The 14,791-nt window shown below is 36.5% G+C and overlaps 1 protein-coding gene across 3 annotated transcripts in view; it reads left to right on the top strand.

Annotated features, from left to right (window-relative positions):
* The window catches only part of NEXN (nexilin F-actin binding protein), a 64,647-nt gene that overhangs the window by 29,561 nt on the left and 20,295 nt on the right, over positions 1-14,791 (top strand). For 2 of the 3 annotated variants that reach the window (XM_049875606.1, XM_049875607.1), the window contains exons 3-7: positions 2,282-2,360; positions 2,444-2,592; positions 7,286-7,327; positions 8,546-8,743; positions 9,534-9,710. In XM_049875606.1, coding sequence (XP_049731563.1) covers positions 2,282-2,360; positions 2,444-2,592; positions 7,286-7,327; positions 8,546-8,743; positions 9,534-9,710 — 645 coding nt within the window. The remainder of the gene's footprint in view (positions 1-2,281; positions 2,361-2,443; positions 2,593-7,285; positions 7,328-8,545; positions 8,744-9,533; positions 9,711-14,791) is intronic. The other variant, XM_049875608.1, reaches the window with a different exon arrangement.

The raw sequence follows: 14,791 nt of genomic DNA on the forward strand, positions 1-14,791 counted from the left end.
AGCTCTAATCTAGGAAGCATGATTACTGGGTTTGTGAATAATAGTAAGGTGGATGTGATGACCAGTGTCTTGAGTACCAATTTAAATGATCTTGATAAGTTGTAGAAATTATTTATATCCATAAATTCCAGCTAGATATTCACCAAAGGCTGTGTAGTATTTTAGGAGGAGACAATCTAATGTCCTTACTGTATATTATGGAATGTAAATCAACCTGGAGAATATAAAGTACAGTTTTTCAGTATTTAAAAAAAACAAAAACTGGATGTCATCTATACTCACAGAAGAAACTGATACTTCACCCTCTGATGAGGATCTTTCTTAGCTACTCCTTCCAATAGCTTCAATAAAACTTCTCTTAGTCTTCTTCTGGCTCTTGTCTGTCGTTATTGAAAGTTGTATTAAGAAAAGCTCAGCTACTGATGCCCCAAGTTTATAAACAAACAAAAAGACACTTTAAATGGTTAATATACACGCCGTAAGTAGGTAATAAAATGCAGAGCAACTCACAGTAGCTAAAAGGTGGGAATAACCTAATGCCCATCAAGAGATGAGTGGATAAACAAAATGTGGTTCATAAATACAGTAGAATATCCCTCAGTCATAAAGATAAACGGTGTTCTGATACATACCAAAACATGGATGAACCTTGAAAAAGTTATGCTGAGTGAAAAAGTCAGTCACAAAAGGACAAATATTCTATGATCCCACTTATATGGCTATCTAGAATAGGCAAACTTATAAAAACCAAAATTTATTAGTGGTTACCACGGGTAGAAGCAAGGGGAAAGGGGAGTCATTGCATAGGGGGCACTGAGTTTCTGTTCATGGTGGTAAAATAATTTGGAGATGGATAGTGGTGCTGGCTGCACAACATGATGGACGCTATCAATCTCACTGGATGTACATGTAAAAAATGTTGAATTGGCAAATGTTTTGTTATATATATTTTTACCACAATAAAACTTTAATAAAAAAATATGGGCTGGCTCATTGTGTGCCACAGATTAATCAGTTTGCCATTATCACTAGGAGAAATGGTTTGGTGTTCTGCTGTACTGAAATTTTATTTACTAAAACTTCTTTTAGAGATCAGTTTAATTTTCAAGAAAAAAATGAAAATAATTTGCTTTCTTGGATTTCAAGTGGTGGAAGATCTTTTCCACAGCCTTCTACCAGATTCTCCCTTCTTTGGGAAGCTCTCTTGCCAATTGGAAATTTTCCTCTTAAAGCTCATTCTATTTGAAATTGTATAACCGTCTTGCAAATTTTTAATGTTGGTTTAAGGAAGCTCTAGATGGGCAGTATAGCAGTAGTAAGAACATAAATCACTACTTGTGCACAAAGACCATGATGCACCTTAGCCAGAAATGAGGAATGAAGGACTGGCCTTCAGTTTTGCTCATATCAGGTATGGAAGACAGCAAGAAAGCAGTATATGAGTTATGCTTTAACCTTTTGCTCTGTTTAAACTCCACCTAATTTCATCTAAATTAGTCTTGGTACCTTTTAAGTAAGTGAGGTCAAATCTTAATTTTTAATAATGGAGTAGAGCCATAAAAATTTTTTAATTGTTTTTAATTAAAATTTTATATTCAATATTTTATTTTACTGACCTTTAACTTCTGTGGGATTCATCCCCAAATTGGACTTCTTCACTATATATTAATAGAATTTATACTCTGGTATTTTCCCATAATTTTATTTTTCATACTTGGGCTTTACAAATATCTAATAAGTTTCTGATGGTCGAAACAAAACTTTCAAACTCACTTATGTTTTCTGTTTCAATGTGTTTCTTATATATTGCTTATTCTGATCTATCATCACCTAAGTTCTTCCTATCTTATTTTTTAAACTTTCTTCTTTTTATTGTCTTCTAACAAAGATTCTGCTTTCTTCATCTAAACCTATCCCAAAAACCTATGTGCCAAAACTTGGCAAGGGTGATGTAAAGGATAAGTTTGAAGCCATGCAGAGAGCCAGGGAAGAAAGAAACCAAAGGAGATCTAGAGACGAAAAGCAAAGAAGAAAAGAACAATATATTAGAGAGAGAGAATGGAACAGGAGAAAGCAGGAGGTTATTTTATTTTATTTTATTCTTGTGCAAGTATTCATTTTTATATTTTTAATTTAATTTATTATTCACAGTAACCACATTTCATATTAACCATAATTCAAATAATTTTCTGTGTTTACCTTATAAACTAATTTCAAGCTCTGCATATAATTTTGTCTAATATTTGGAGATGTGTTCATATTAATTTATTTAACCATCTAGATTAAAGAAATGCTTGCTTCTGATGATGAGGAAGATGTATCTTCTAAAATAGAAAAGGCTTACGTCCCAAAGCTAACAGGTAAGAAACTCATGGAGTACATTGTAAATAAAATTGCAAAAAAGGAAACAGCAAAATATCAAACATTTTTCATATATTTTTAGGAACTGTTAAAGGTAAATTTGCTGAAATGGAGAAACAAAGACAAGAGGAACAAAGGAAGAGAACGGAGGAGGAACGAAAACGCAGAATTGAGCAGGATATGTTAGAGAAGAGGAAAATACAGCGTGAATTAGCAAAAAAGGCTGAGCAGGTATACACTAAATATAAAGTTGGTATTTGCTTTAGAAACTAATTGTGCAAAGTAAAACTAATCAGTATGTTGCCTAATTAAAATATTTTAATACAACAGAAGCTTATTAAATAGCCGCTTACCTGAAAACGATTGAGATTGGCGCATGCTTGACCCCACGGTGTTTCCTTCAGTTGTACGTAGGGTCGCTATGAGTCAGAACCGACTCGATGGCACCTAACAACAACAAACCTGAAAACAAGATCTTAAGCACAAATATTTAATATCAAATGCTGAAGGATAAGGGAAGAATTACCTATTTTAAGATTGAATATTGAGATGACTTTCGTTACTTACCAACCTATCTTGCCCACATTTCTTACACTGTTCACATTCCTTAAAGTATCCACAAGCACCTAACAAAATGCTAGTCTTTGAATAGCAATCAATGATTGTTGTTGTTGTTAGGTGCCGTCCAGCAGTTTCCGACTCATAGCGACCTCATGCACAACAGAACGAAAACACGCCATTCTCGCAATTGTTGCTATGCTTGAGTCCATTGAGTCCACTGTGTCAATCTGTCTCATGGTGGTCTTCCTCTTTTTGCTGACCCTCTATTTTACCAAGCAATCAATAAATATTAAGGCATAATTAAGACATCTTCCTACTCAGTAATTTGATATGAATTACATCACGTTGTATTTAATAATGGCTAGCTTGTTAACTTTTTTTTAAGTTGGGGAATAGTAGTCAGAGAAATGTGTGACACCTCTTTCCTTCATATAGTCATTACTGATTCCTACAGCCACACAGGATAAATGAGGAACGAGAAAAGCATCAATACTATGTTTTTATATATCCTCTTAATAAACTTAAAATTTCCATACATTTTAGATCAGAGCATGAGAACAAGAAACTGATAAGTATTTAAAAAATACACAAGACTCTGATCTAACTGCCTGAAAAAGCTCATCTCTCAAAAGTATTAATGATTATAATGATATAGAAACTTGAATTTCTAATAGTCATAATTACATTGTATAAATCAAAGTACTGATAAATTCATGGAAGTTCCTTTATTTGTTTTACATTTAAATTATTTGTAGTGGTAGAGTTGAAAAGATGGCAGTATGTTGTTTATGTATTGCAACGTGGTCTACATTGTAAGATCGAAAGAGATGATCAGTGTATTTAACTTAGTGAGATAATAATGGTATTTATCTACTCGAGTTGTTAATGAGATTATATGAGATAATAAATTCAAAGAGCTTAGAACAGTGCCTGGTATAAAGTCATTGTGCTATAAATACTTAATATTTCACCTAACCAATATTTCTTATGGATAAAATCATCAAACTGTTTTAGTTTCACCTCCATTTCTCAGCAACTTTTTAACAAATACCATAGCATGGTCTTCACAATATACTGCCTCTTTAAAAACAATTTTTTATTGGGAGATTGTGCTTGGCTTTTTGCCTACTTTTGAAGTGCCTTAAATCTATTTGCTATGCTCCCTTTAGTTTCCACTAAAATAGTTTCCACTATGTTTCTAAAAAGAAAAGTGACAATCAAATCAAAGCATATGTCATACTTGCATGCAAAAGAAATTAATTTACCCTGACTTTGCAGATAACCGTTTGTATAGTGGCAAACGATGACATATACCTGGTGAACTGTAGAAAAGAATGGAAACTTCCTGTATTTTATTACTTTGTACCTCCTTATCTCAAGAAGGAATCCCTGGTGATGTAGTGGTTAAGTGCTACAGCTGCTAATGAAAAGGTAGGCGGTTTGAGTCCACCAGGCGCTCCTTGGAACCTCTATGGGGCAACTCTGTCCTATAGGGTCGCTATGAGTCGGAATCGACTCAACGACAATGGGTTTTTTAATCTGAAGAAAGGATGGCATATATTTTACTGCTGCCACCTCTAGTCATCAAAGATGTATTTCTTTTACAATGAAATTTTACAAGGGAATAAATTATAAACAGCCTGGTGTTTGGCGGCAAATAGTGAGTATGTACCTGGGCTTAGTCTACTTCTTTTAAGTCTTGCATCCTCTTTCAGCACTGATTACTCTCTAGATTTTCAGATGTACCACAACTTCAAGAGCTGAATATGTAGGCAGTGGTTTCTCAAAGAAAAACTGTGTTTCGAAGAGGTGAGTTTGAATATGATGAAGATATAGAATAATCAGAGAGAGACAGAAACAAAATAAGGTCATGAAAAAAGTTTGAGAGCTACTTTTGTAGTAACCCTACACGTTACATGGCAGGATGCTGTAGAATTCCAGTTAACGATGTATTTGACCTATTAAATAAATATGTACGTAGAGCAAAACAAACTATTAATAATAATCTCACCTTGAAAATATAAAGTCTAATTTTAAAACCTAATCAAGTACATTTTCCATTCAAATCTAGTATAATTTAGTGTATCTTTGAATCCCTCAATCTACTGCCATCGAGTCAATTCAGACTCATAGCGATCGTATAGGACAGAGTAAAACTGCCCCATAGGGTTTCCAAGGAATGCCTGGTGTATTCAAACTGCTGACCTTTATGGTTAGTAGCCATAGCTCTTAACCACAATTCCACCAGCGTTTCCTATATTTGAATATGAGGAATAAACTATGGCATAGATTGTCAAGGAGTGTCTCGGAGTAACCTCTAATTACCATTTCTGAGATTCTATCATCTTATAATTAATTAAAAATAGGCATATTTCATATACTAGATGATAGAATCAAAGATCAATGATGTTACTGAACCAGGGAAGTTGAATTCTGTCTGGTGTGCTCAGATTTGTCAATAATCTGGGTGCTGGTCTTTGAAAAAGAGAATGTAACTTTATTGCAATGTGCAGAGCAAGGAGCCGGGAGAAAGTTCCTCAGATCCAACTCCTGGAGCCATGGGGAAGTGGGGTTTATATGTGATTTGGGTGGCAAATTCTAGAAGGCAGCCAGGAAACAGAAGGTGATGTGGTTCTTGTTGTACCACTCACTTCAGAATAGGGCCGGGTTGATAAGTTTCCTTCTGATTCGTTCCATCTATTGCTGTGTCCTCTGTTGAGGTCAATTACCGGTCACAGGTGGGCCTTCTGTGCATGCGGGCTGGGCCACATCTGGCTTGGGCTAGTTTAAGGACTGATGGAAATTTACAGGTTACAATGACATATAGGGGAGAATCTTGGTTTGGTATTATTTGGTTATCTTTGAGGATACCCTGATGGGCAAGATTACAATCCAACAAATTAGAAAAAGAGATGAAGTTATTGGTGCGAGAGGGAGATGTTGAAAAGGGGAAAAAAAGAAGTTGATTTGGGAAGGAATGAAAGATGTTTTGTTTTTCATAAAGCAAAAGAGAAAATTGGGAAGCAGCTCTTCAGTGACTGCTTCTGAAAGCCAACACTATAACTGAACTTCTGAATATCTCAGTTCTCTGAATATACTGGTACCCTTGGCCTCTTACACAAATTTAATCTTTTCTCTTGTTTACCAAAATCAATAGGGAAAAAGAATTCTTCTCTTTTGTTGTTTTGGCAATGGTTTAAAACGAGCAAAAAAAGAAAGCAGAACAAACAAAACCCCCCACTAACTCCAAGTGTAGTTTATTGTCTTTACCATAGAGGTAATAAAAACTCAGGAAGGTTATAGCGGCAAGAAAAAGAATTCGGTGTCAAGAAATTTAGAACTTCTCTTCTGTACATTCTCAATATCTGCTTTCAGAATATTTTTCAAGAAAGCATGTATTATATTAAGACGTATAATTTCTTCCTTGACAGAAAACACAGAAGAAAAAAGTAGGATGATGAGAGAGCAGGGGCTTAGCCAGCTCAGTTCCTAGTATGAACCAGGGTACAACAAAATTCCTTTGACTGCTGAGGAACAAACTACTTCCAGACTCTTTCATTGGCTTTAAAAATAAATTTAAAACAGTAAACAATCTGAATTTTTATTTTATAACCATTCCCATGGCTTGTGTTTCCTTTCCCTGAGATCTCAAAACAACATTGACTTATTTAAATCACTAATCTTCCCTCATTTTTCAGTTTGTTAAGTACATTAGCCTGCCTCTCTACTTAGCCTAAATGACATTTCTTGTGAGTAATGGCCAAATTTAACTCTCTCCTTTTGAAAGAGGGCCTTTTCAACTTAAATCTGGTTAAAATATAGAACAAACATTATAACTACCAGAATTATTTTCCTTTCTAAACTGTCCATGTGAAGGCCTATACCCTTCAGCCCACTTATTCTATCAGTTATATTTTTGCCATATACTTAATATAACCATGACAATTATTTGATTATTAATGATAGGTTTTCCTTTACTGGGGCGGAGGCAGAGAATGGGGGAGTGTTTTGGTGTATCTCAGATGAAATTGCTAATTAAGTTAATAATTGCTGCTCATAAGCTCACAGCTCGTAAGAGTGTGGTCCATTATTTAATTTCCAAAATTACAAAGGTAGGCTTTATTTTAATTTTTTCTTAATATGTTGTTCCTTGGATATTGGTACTGATACCAAAATACAAAAATGATTATAAGATTCACTCTCCATTTAAAGGAAAATAGTTGGCTAATTTGGAGCAACAAAAATATTTAAAAAATTATAAATTTGAATAATTACTATAAGTCACAACTAAATTACTTTTCAATTATATGTTTACCAGCAAAAATCCAATGTAATGTAATGATATGAAATTCTCATTCAATAGATTGAGGACATAAACAATACGGGAACTGAATCAGCACCAGAGGTAAACAGAAATTTCCTTTAATGAAACATTCACCTAAAATTATCTGATTCACAAATTATCTTTTAATTTAAGAAAAAAATTGGAAGAAAGAATTTTACTCTTTTAATTATAAATATAGCAATAACAACAAAAAAAGAAATGTTTCACAAAGCAAGATCCTACTTTTATACTTTCAAACACTATAGCTGAAGTGTTTTTAAAGTATGCTTTTGCTTTCATGGTTACATTAGAAAGGTAAGTCTCATTAGTCACAGTTTGAGATACTCTGGCAAGACTATATTTCATGAGCTGTTACTAACAGTTTAGATTGTTGAAAACTAACATTTAAAAAATTCAGTTTTCTTTTTCATCGTTTGACGTCTTCCTCAGAGTTCCTGACAGTTTTTGTTTTGGTTATCACATACTAGTACCTGTGAGCAGTATCTACTACCATGAAGGAATGTTCGACAACCACAGATATTTTGGTCATTCCTTTTTATCTAACAGAGATAATTAAAACCAATCAATTTGATGGTGTACCTAAAATTACAGCCACGTAAACTGGAAGCAGATTTATTTTAGGAGCATATAGTTCTTCACTTTATTTTTGAAAAAAATTCAGAGGCAACAACAGATTATTTAATAGAACTAATGAAAATGAATTTAAAAAAACAACAAATGTTTAAAATTTTTTAACAGGATTAAACACTGAAGATTTTCACTTATAAGTGTTTAATAAATCATTTAGAAACACTACTTTTTCTCAGTAAATATTAATTATAGTAAGTATTTAAAAGCTTGCATGGGCAGGAAAATCATATAGAGAAGCTGTTTTTTGGTTTGTTTTAATTAACTGCATTCATCCACCATCAAACTGATTTAGAAATTAGAATACTCTCAGGTGCATGTTACCTTTTGTGGGCTTGATTAGAGCACAGATAACTAAACTCAGGCACTGTCACTGTAGTTTTGCTACCTCAACGGTTGTGTTAACACTATATTCTAGGATATAGGATGCTCCTTGAAGTTTGTCAGCAATAGATTTCAGTAAGATTTACTCCTAACATACAATGAATTTAGAGGAAGGAATATTTAATAATAATCTGTAAAAAATAAATTTTTGTTTCTCATAATACTTGATAGCAATATAATGAAATTCACCAATGATGGAGGTAAAGTCCTGTGAAACCTAAATTTTGGTTAAGAAGAAATGTACTAATTATCTATCTTGTAAAATAGGAAGGAGATGAGTCGCTACTTGTGACAGTAGTACCTGTCAAATCACACAAAATATCTGGAAAAATAAAAAAGAATTTTGAGGATCTAGAAAAAGAACGAGAAGAAAAAGAAAGAATTAAGTATGAAGAAGATAAAAGAATAAGATATGAAGAACAACGACGATCTCTGAAGGAAGCAAAGTGTCTTTCATTGGTCATGGTAAATTCCCCCCTCCCCTTTTTTTTTTCTAATTGTGTTTTAAGTGAAAGTTTACAGTTGAAGTTAGTTTCTCATACAAAGATTTATACACACATTGTTATGTGGCCCTAGATGCTCTCCCTATAATATGACAGCACATTCCTTCTTTTCATCCCAGACTTCCCATGTCCATTCAACCAGCTCCTGTCTCTTTTTGCCTTCTCATCTCCACTTCAGACAGGAGCTGCCCATTTAGTCTCAGGTATTTACTTGAGCTAAGAAGCACTGTCTTCACAAGTATCATTTTATGTCTTATAGTCCAGTCTAATCTTTGCCTGAAGAGTTGGCTTCGGGAATGGTTTCAGTTGTGGGCTAACAGAGAGTCTGGGGGCTATGTCTTCTAGAGTCCCTCCAGTCTCAGTCAGACCATTAAGTCTGATCTTTTTACTAGAATTTGAGTTCCGCACCTCACTTTTCTCCTGTTCCATCAGGGAGTCTCGGTTGTATTCCCTGTCTGAGCGGTCATTCGTGGTAGCCTGGCACCATCTAGTTCTTCAAGCTGATGGAGTCTCTGGTTTATGTGGCCCTTTCTGTCTCTCGGGCTAATATTTTCCTTGTGCCTTTGGAGTTTTTCATTCTGCTTTGCTCCACATGGGTTGGGGCCAATTGATGACTCTTAGACGGCTGCTTGCTAGCTTTTAAAACCGAGGTCATTGTAAATTTTTTTAAGGAACAAATCTAAGCAGTTTAGTTAAGTTAGTTAGCAGCATTTCCCCTTATGATTAACAGATAGGTTTTTATGTTTTCTTAGGATGATGAAATAGAAAGTGAGGCAAAAAAGGAATCATTTTCTCCTGGAAAATTGAAACTAACTTTTGAAGAATTGGAAAGACAAAGACAAGAAAACCGAAAGAGGCAAGCTGAAAAGGAAGCGAGACAACGTTTAGAAGAAGAGAAACGAGCTTTTGAAGAAGCAAGGAGGCAAATGGTAAGACATTTTTTTTTTTAATTGTGCTTTAGATGAAGGTTTACATAGCAAATTAGCTTCTCATTAAACAATTAATACACATATTGTTTTGTGACATCAGTTGCCAACCCCACAATGTAGCAACATTCGCCCCTTCTCAGCCTTGGGTTCCCCATTATCAGCTTTCCTGTCCCCTTTTGCCTTCTCGTCCTTTGCCCCTGGGCTGGTGTGCCCATTTAGTCTCCTGTTGTTTTATGGGCCTGTCTAATCTTTGGCTGAGGGGGGAACCTCAGGACTGACTTCAGTACTGAGTTAAAAGGGTGTCCATGGGCCATACTCTCAGGGTTTCTCCAGTCTCCGTCAGACCAGTAAGTCTGGTCTTTTTTTGTGAGTTGGAATTTTGTTCCATGTTTTTCCCCATCTCTGTCCAGGACCCTCTATTGTGATCCCTGTCAAAGCAGTTGGTGGTGGTAGTTGGGCATCATCTAGTTGTGCTGGACTCAGAGTGGTGGAGGCTGTGGTAGTTGTGGTCCATTAGTTCTTTGGACTAACCTTTCCCTGGTGTCTTTGGTTTTCCTCATGTTCCCTTGCTCCAGATGAGGCGGACTGGTGGAATATCTTATATGGCCGCTCACAAGCTTTTAAGACCCCAGACAGTACTCAACAAAGTAGGATGTAGAACATTTTCCTTATAAATTATGTTATGCCATTTGAGCTAGATGTTCCCTGAGACCATGGTCCCCAGCCCTCAGCCCAGTAGTCTGGTCTGTCAGGGAGTTTGGATGTGTCTGTGAAGCTTCACCTCCACATGTCTGTCAGTTTGTCGTACTGTGGGGACTTGCATGTTGCTGTGATGCCAGAAACTATGCCACCAGTATTCAGATACCAGCGGGTCACCCATGGCAGACAGGTTTCAGCTGAGCTTCCAGACTAAGACAGACTAAGAAGGACCCGGAAGACTACTTCTGAAAAGAATTAACCAGTGAAAACCTTATGAATAGCAGAGCAACATTGTCTGATATAGTGCCAGAAGATGAGCCCCCCAGGTTGGAAGGCACTCAAAACATGACTGGGGAAGAGCTGCCTCCTTAAAGTAGAGTTGACCTTAATTAGGTGGATGGAGTCAAGCTTTTAATTTCCTGATGTAGCACAACTCAAAATGAGAAGAAACAACTGCAGACATCCATTAGTAATAATTGGAATGTGGAAAGTATGAAATATGAATCTAAGAAAATTGGAAATTGTCAAAAATGAAACAGAATGCATAAACATTGATATTCTAGGCATTAATGAGGTGTAATGGACTGGTATTGGCCATCTGAATTGGACAATCATATGGTCTACTATTCCGGGAATGATAACTTGAAGAGGAATGGTGTTGCATTCATTGTCAAAAAGAACATTTCAAGATCTATCCTGAAGTACAATGCTATCAGTAATAATATCCATATGCCTACACACAAATTTACACACCAACCACTAAGGCCAAACATGAAAAAATTAAACATATTCACCAACTTCTGCAGTCTAAAATTGATGGAATATGCAATCAGGATGAATTGATAATCACTGGAGATTGGAATGCAAAAGTTGGAAACAAAGAAAGAACAGTAGTTGGAAAATATGGCCTTGGTGATAGAAACGATGCCTGAGATCGCAATTTGGCAAGACCAATGACTTCTTCATTGCAAATACCTTTTTTAACCAACATAAATGGCAACTGTACACGTGGACCTCACCAGATGGAATACACAGGAATCAAATCGACTACGTCTGTGGGAAGAGACAATGGAAAAGTTCAATATCATCAGTCCTAACAAGGCCAGGGGTTGACTGCGGAACAGACCATCAATTGCTCCTAAGAAAGTGCAAATTGAAACTGAAACAAATTAGAACTAGTCCACGAGAGTCAAAATATGACCTTGAGTATATCCCAACTGAATTTGGAAACCATCTCAGGAATAGATTTGACTCATTGAATACTAATGACTGAAGACCAGACGAGTTGTGGAATGACATCATACATGAAGAAAGCAAGAGGTCATTGAAAAGACAGGAAAGAAAGAAAAGGCCAAGATGGATGTGAGAAGAGACTCTCAAACTTGCTCTTGAACGTCAAGTAGCTAAAGCAAAAGGAAGAAATGATGAAGTAAAAGAGCTGAACAGAAGATTTCAAAGGGCGACTTGAGAAGACAAAGTAAAGTATTACAATGACATGTGCAAAGAGCTGGAGATAGAAACCCAAAAGAGAAGAACATGCTCAGCATATTTCAAGCTGAAAGAACTGAAGAAAAAAATTCAAGCTTTGAGCTGCAATAGTGAAGGATTCTTTGGGGAAAATATTAAACGAGGCAGAAAGCATCAAAAGAAGATGGAAGGAATACACAGTGTCATTATACCAAAAAGAATTCGTCGACATTCAACCATTTCAAGAGGTAGCATATGATCAGGAACCGATGGTACTAAAGGAAGAAGTCCAAGCTGCACTGAAGGCATTGGTGAAAAATAAGCCTTCAGGAACTGACGGAATATCAATTGAGATGTTTCAACAAAGGATGCAGCACTCGAAGTGCTCACTCGTCTATGCCAAGAAATTTGGAAGACAGCTACCTGGTCAACTGACTGGAAGAGATCCATATTTATGCCTATTCCCAAGAAAGGTGATCCAACCAAATGCAGAAATTATCAAACAATATTATTAATATCACACACAAGTAAAATTTTGCTGAAGATCATTCAAAAGTGGCTGTAGCAATATATCGACAGGAAACTGCCAGAAATTCAGGCCGGATTCAGAAGAGGATGTGGAACCAGGGTTATCATTCCTGATGTCAGATGGATCCTGGCTGAAAGTAGAGAATACCAGAAAGATGTTTACTTGTGTTTTATTGACTGTGCAAAGGCATTCAGCTGTGTGGATCATAACAAATTATGGATAACATTGTGATAAATGGGAATTCCAGAACACTTAATTGTGCTCATGAGGAACCTGTATATAGATCAAGAAGTAGTTGTTCAAACAGAACAAGGGGATACTGCATGATTTAAAGTCAGGAAAGGTGTGCATGAAGGTTGTATCATTTCACCATACCTATTCAGTCTGTAGGCTGAGCAAATAATCAGAGAAGCTGTACTATATGAAGAAGTACAGAGCATCAGGATTGGAGGAAGACTCATTAACAAGCTGCGTTATGCAGATGACACAGCCTTCCTTGTTGAAAGTGAAGAAGCCTTGAAGCACTTACTGATGAAGATCAAAGACTACAGCCTTCAGTATGGATTACACCTCAACATAAAGAAAACAAACATCCTAACAACTGGACCAGTAAGCAACATCATGATAAACAGAGAAAAGATTGAAGTTGTCAAGGATTTCATCCTACTTAGATCCACAAACAACACCCATGCAAGCAGCAGTCAAGAAATCAAAAGATGTGTTGCATTGGGCAAATCTGCTGCAAAAGACCTCTTTGAAGTGTTAAAAAGCAAAATGTCATCTTGAAGACTAAGGTGCGTCTGAGCTAAGCCATGATATTTTCAATTGCATCATATGCATGCAAAAGCTGGACAATGAAGAAGGAAGACCGAAGAAGAACTGATGCCTTTGAATTGTGGTGTTGGCGAAGAATATTGAATATTCCATGGACTGCCAAAAGAATGAACAGGTCTGCCTTGGAAGAGCTAAAACAGAATGCTCCTTAGAGGCAAGGATAGCGAGACTTCGTCTTACATACTTTGGACATGTTATCAGGAGGGATCGGTCCCTGGAAAAGGACATCATGCCTGGCAAAGTACAGGGTCAGCGAAAAAGAGGAAGACAATCAACAAGATGGATTGACACAATGGCTGCAACAGTGGGCTCAAGCATAATGATTGTGAGCATGGTGTAGGACTGGGCAGTGTTTCGATCTGTGGTACATGGGGTCGCTATGAGTTGAAGCTGCCTCGACGTCGACGGCACTTGACAGCAATAACATGAAGCTTCCATGACCTTGCTTCAGTCAAGTTGTACTGGCTTCCCCTGTATTGCAAGCTGTCTTACCCTTCACGAAAGTTACCACTTATCTACTGTCTAGTTAATGTTTTACATCGCCACTCCTCCCCTCCCTTGTAATCACCAAAGATTGTTTCTTTTTGTGTGTAGACCTTTTCATGAGTTTTTATAATCTTGGCCTCATACAATATTTGTCCTTTTGTGATTGACTTATTTTACTCAGCATAATACCCCCTGGTTCATTCGTGTCGTGAGATGTTTTGCAGATTCATTGTTGTTCTTTATCCTTGCATAGTATTCCATTGTGTGTATGTATCATAGTTTATCCATTCATCTGTCAATGGGCATTTAGGTTGTTTCCATCTTTTTGCTTTGTGAATAATGCTGCAATGAACATGGGTGTGCATTTGTCTATTTGTATGTTGGCTCTTATTTCTCCAGAGGAAACCCTGGTAGCATAGTGGTTAAGAGCTATGGCTGCTAACCAAAAGGTCGGCAGTTCGAACCCACCAGGTGCTCCTCGGAAACCATACGGGGCAGTTCTACTCTGTCCTATAGGGTCGCTATGAGTTGGAATCGACTCAACGGCAGCGGGTATTTCTCCAGATATATTTCCAGGAGTGGGATTGCTGCATCTTATGGTAATACTCCTAGCTTTTTAAGGAAGTGTCATATCGTTTTCCAAAATGGTTGTGCCATTTTGCATTCCCACCAGCAGTGCGTAAAAGTTCCAATCTTCCTGTAGCCTCTCTAACATTTGTTATTTTCTGGTTTTTTTTTTTTTGTTTCAAGCCAGTAATGTCAGTTTGAGATGGTATCTCATTATAGTCGTGATCTAATGGCATCTCTCTAATGGCTAGTGATCGCCAGCATTTCCTCATGTGTCTGTTAGCTGCCTGAATATCTTCTTTGGTGACGTGTCTGTTCATATCCTTTGCCTATTTTTTAATTGGATTATCTTTTTGTTGTAGCGGTGTTGGATTTTCCTATAGATCTTAGATATTAGACATTTGTTGGGTTTGTCATAGCCAAAAATTTTTCCCAGTCTGTAGGTTCTCAGTAAAAACATTTTTTTAATTAATTTTTTTTTACTGTGCTTTAAGTGAAA

Source organism: Elephas maximus, chromosome 3 (genome assembly GCF_024166365.1).
Source record: "Elephas maximus indicus isolate mEleMax1 chromosome 3, mEleMax1 primary haplotype, whole genome shotgun sequence".
Lineage (NCBI taxonomy): Eukaryota > Metazoa > Chordata > Mammalia > Proboscidea > Elephantidae > Elephas > Elephas maximus.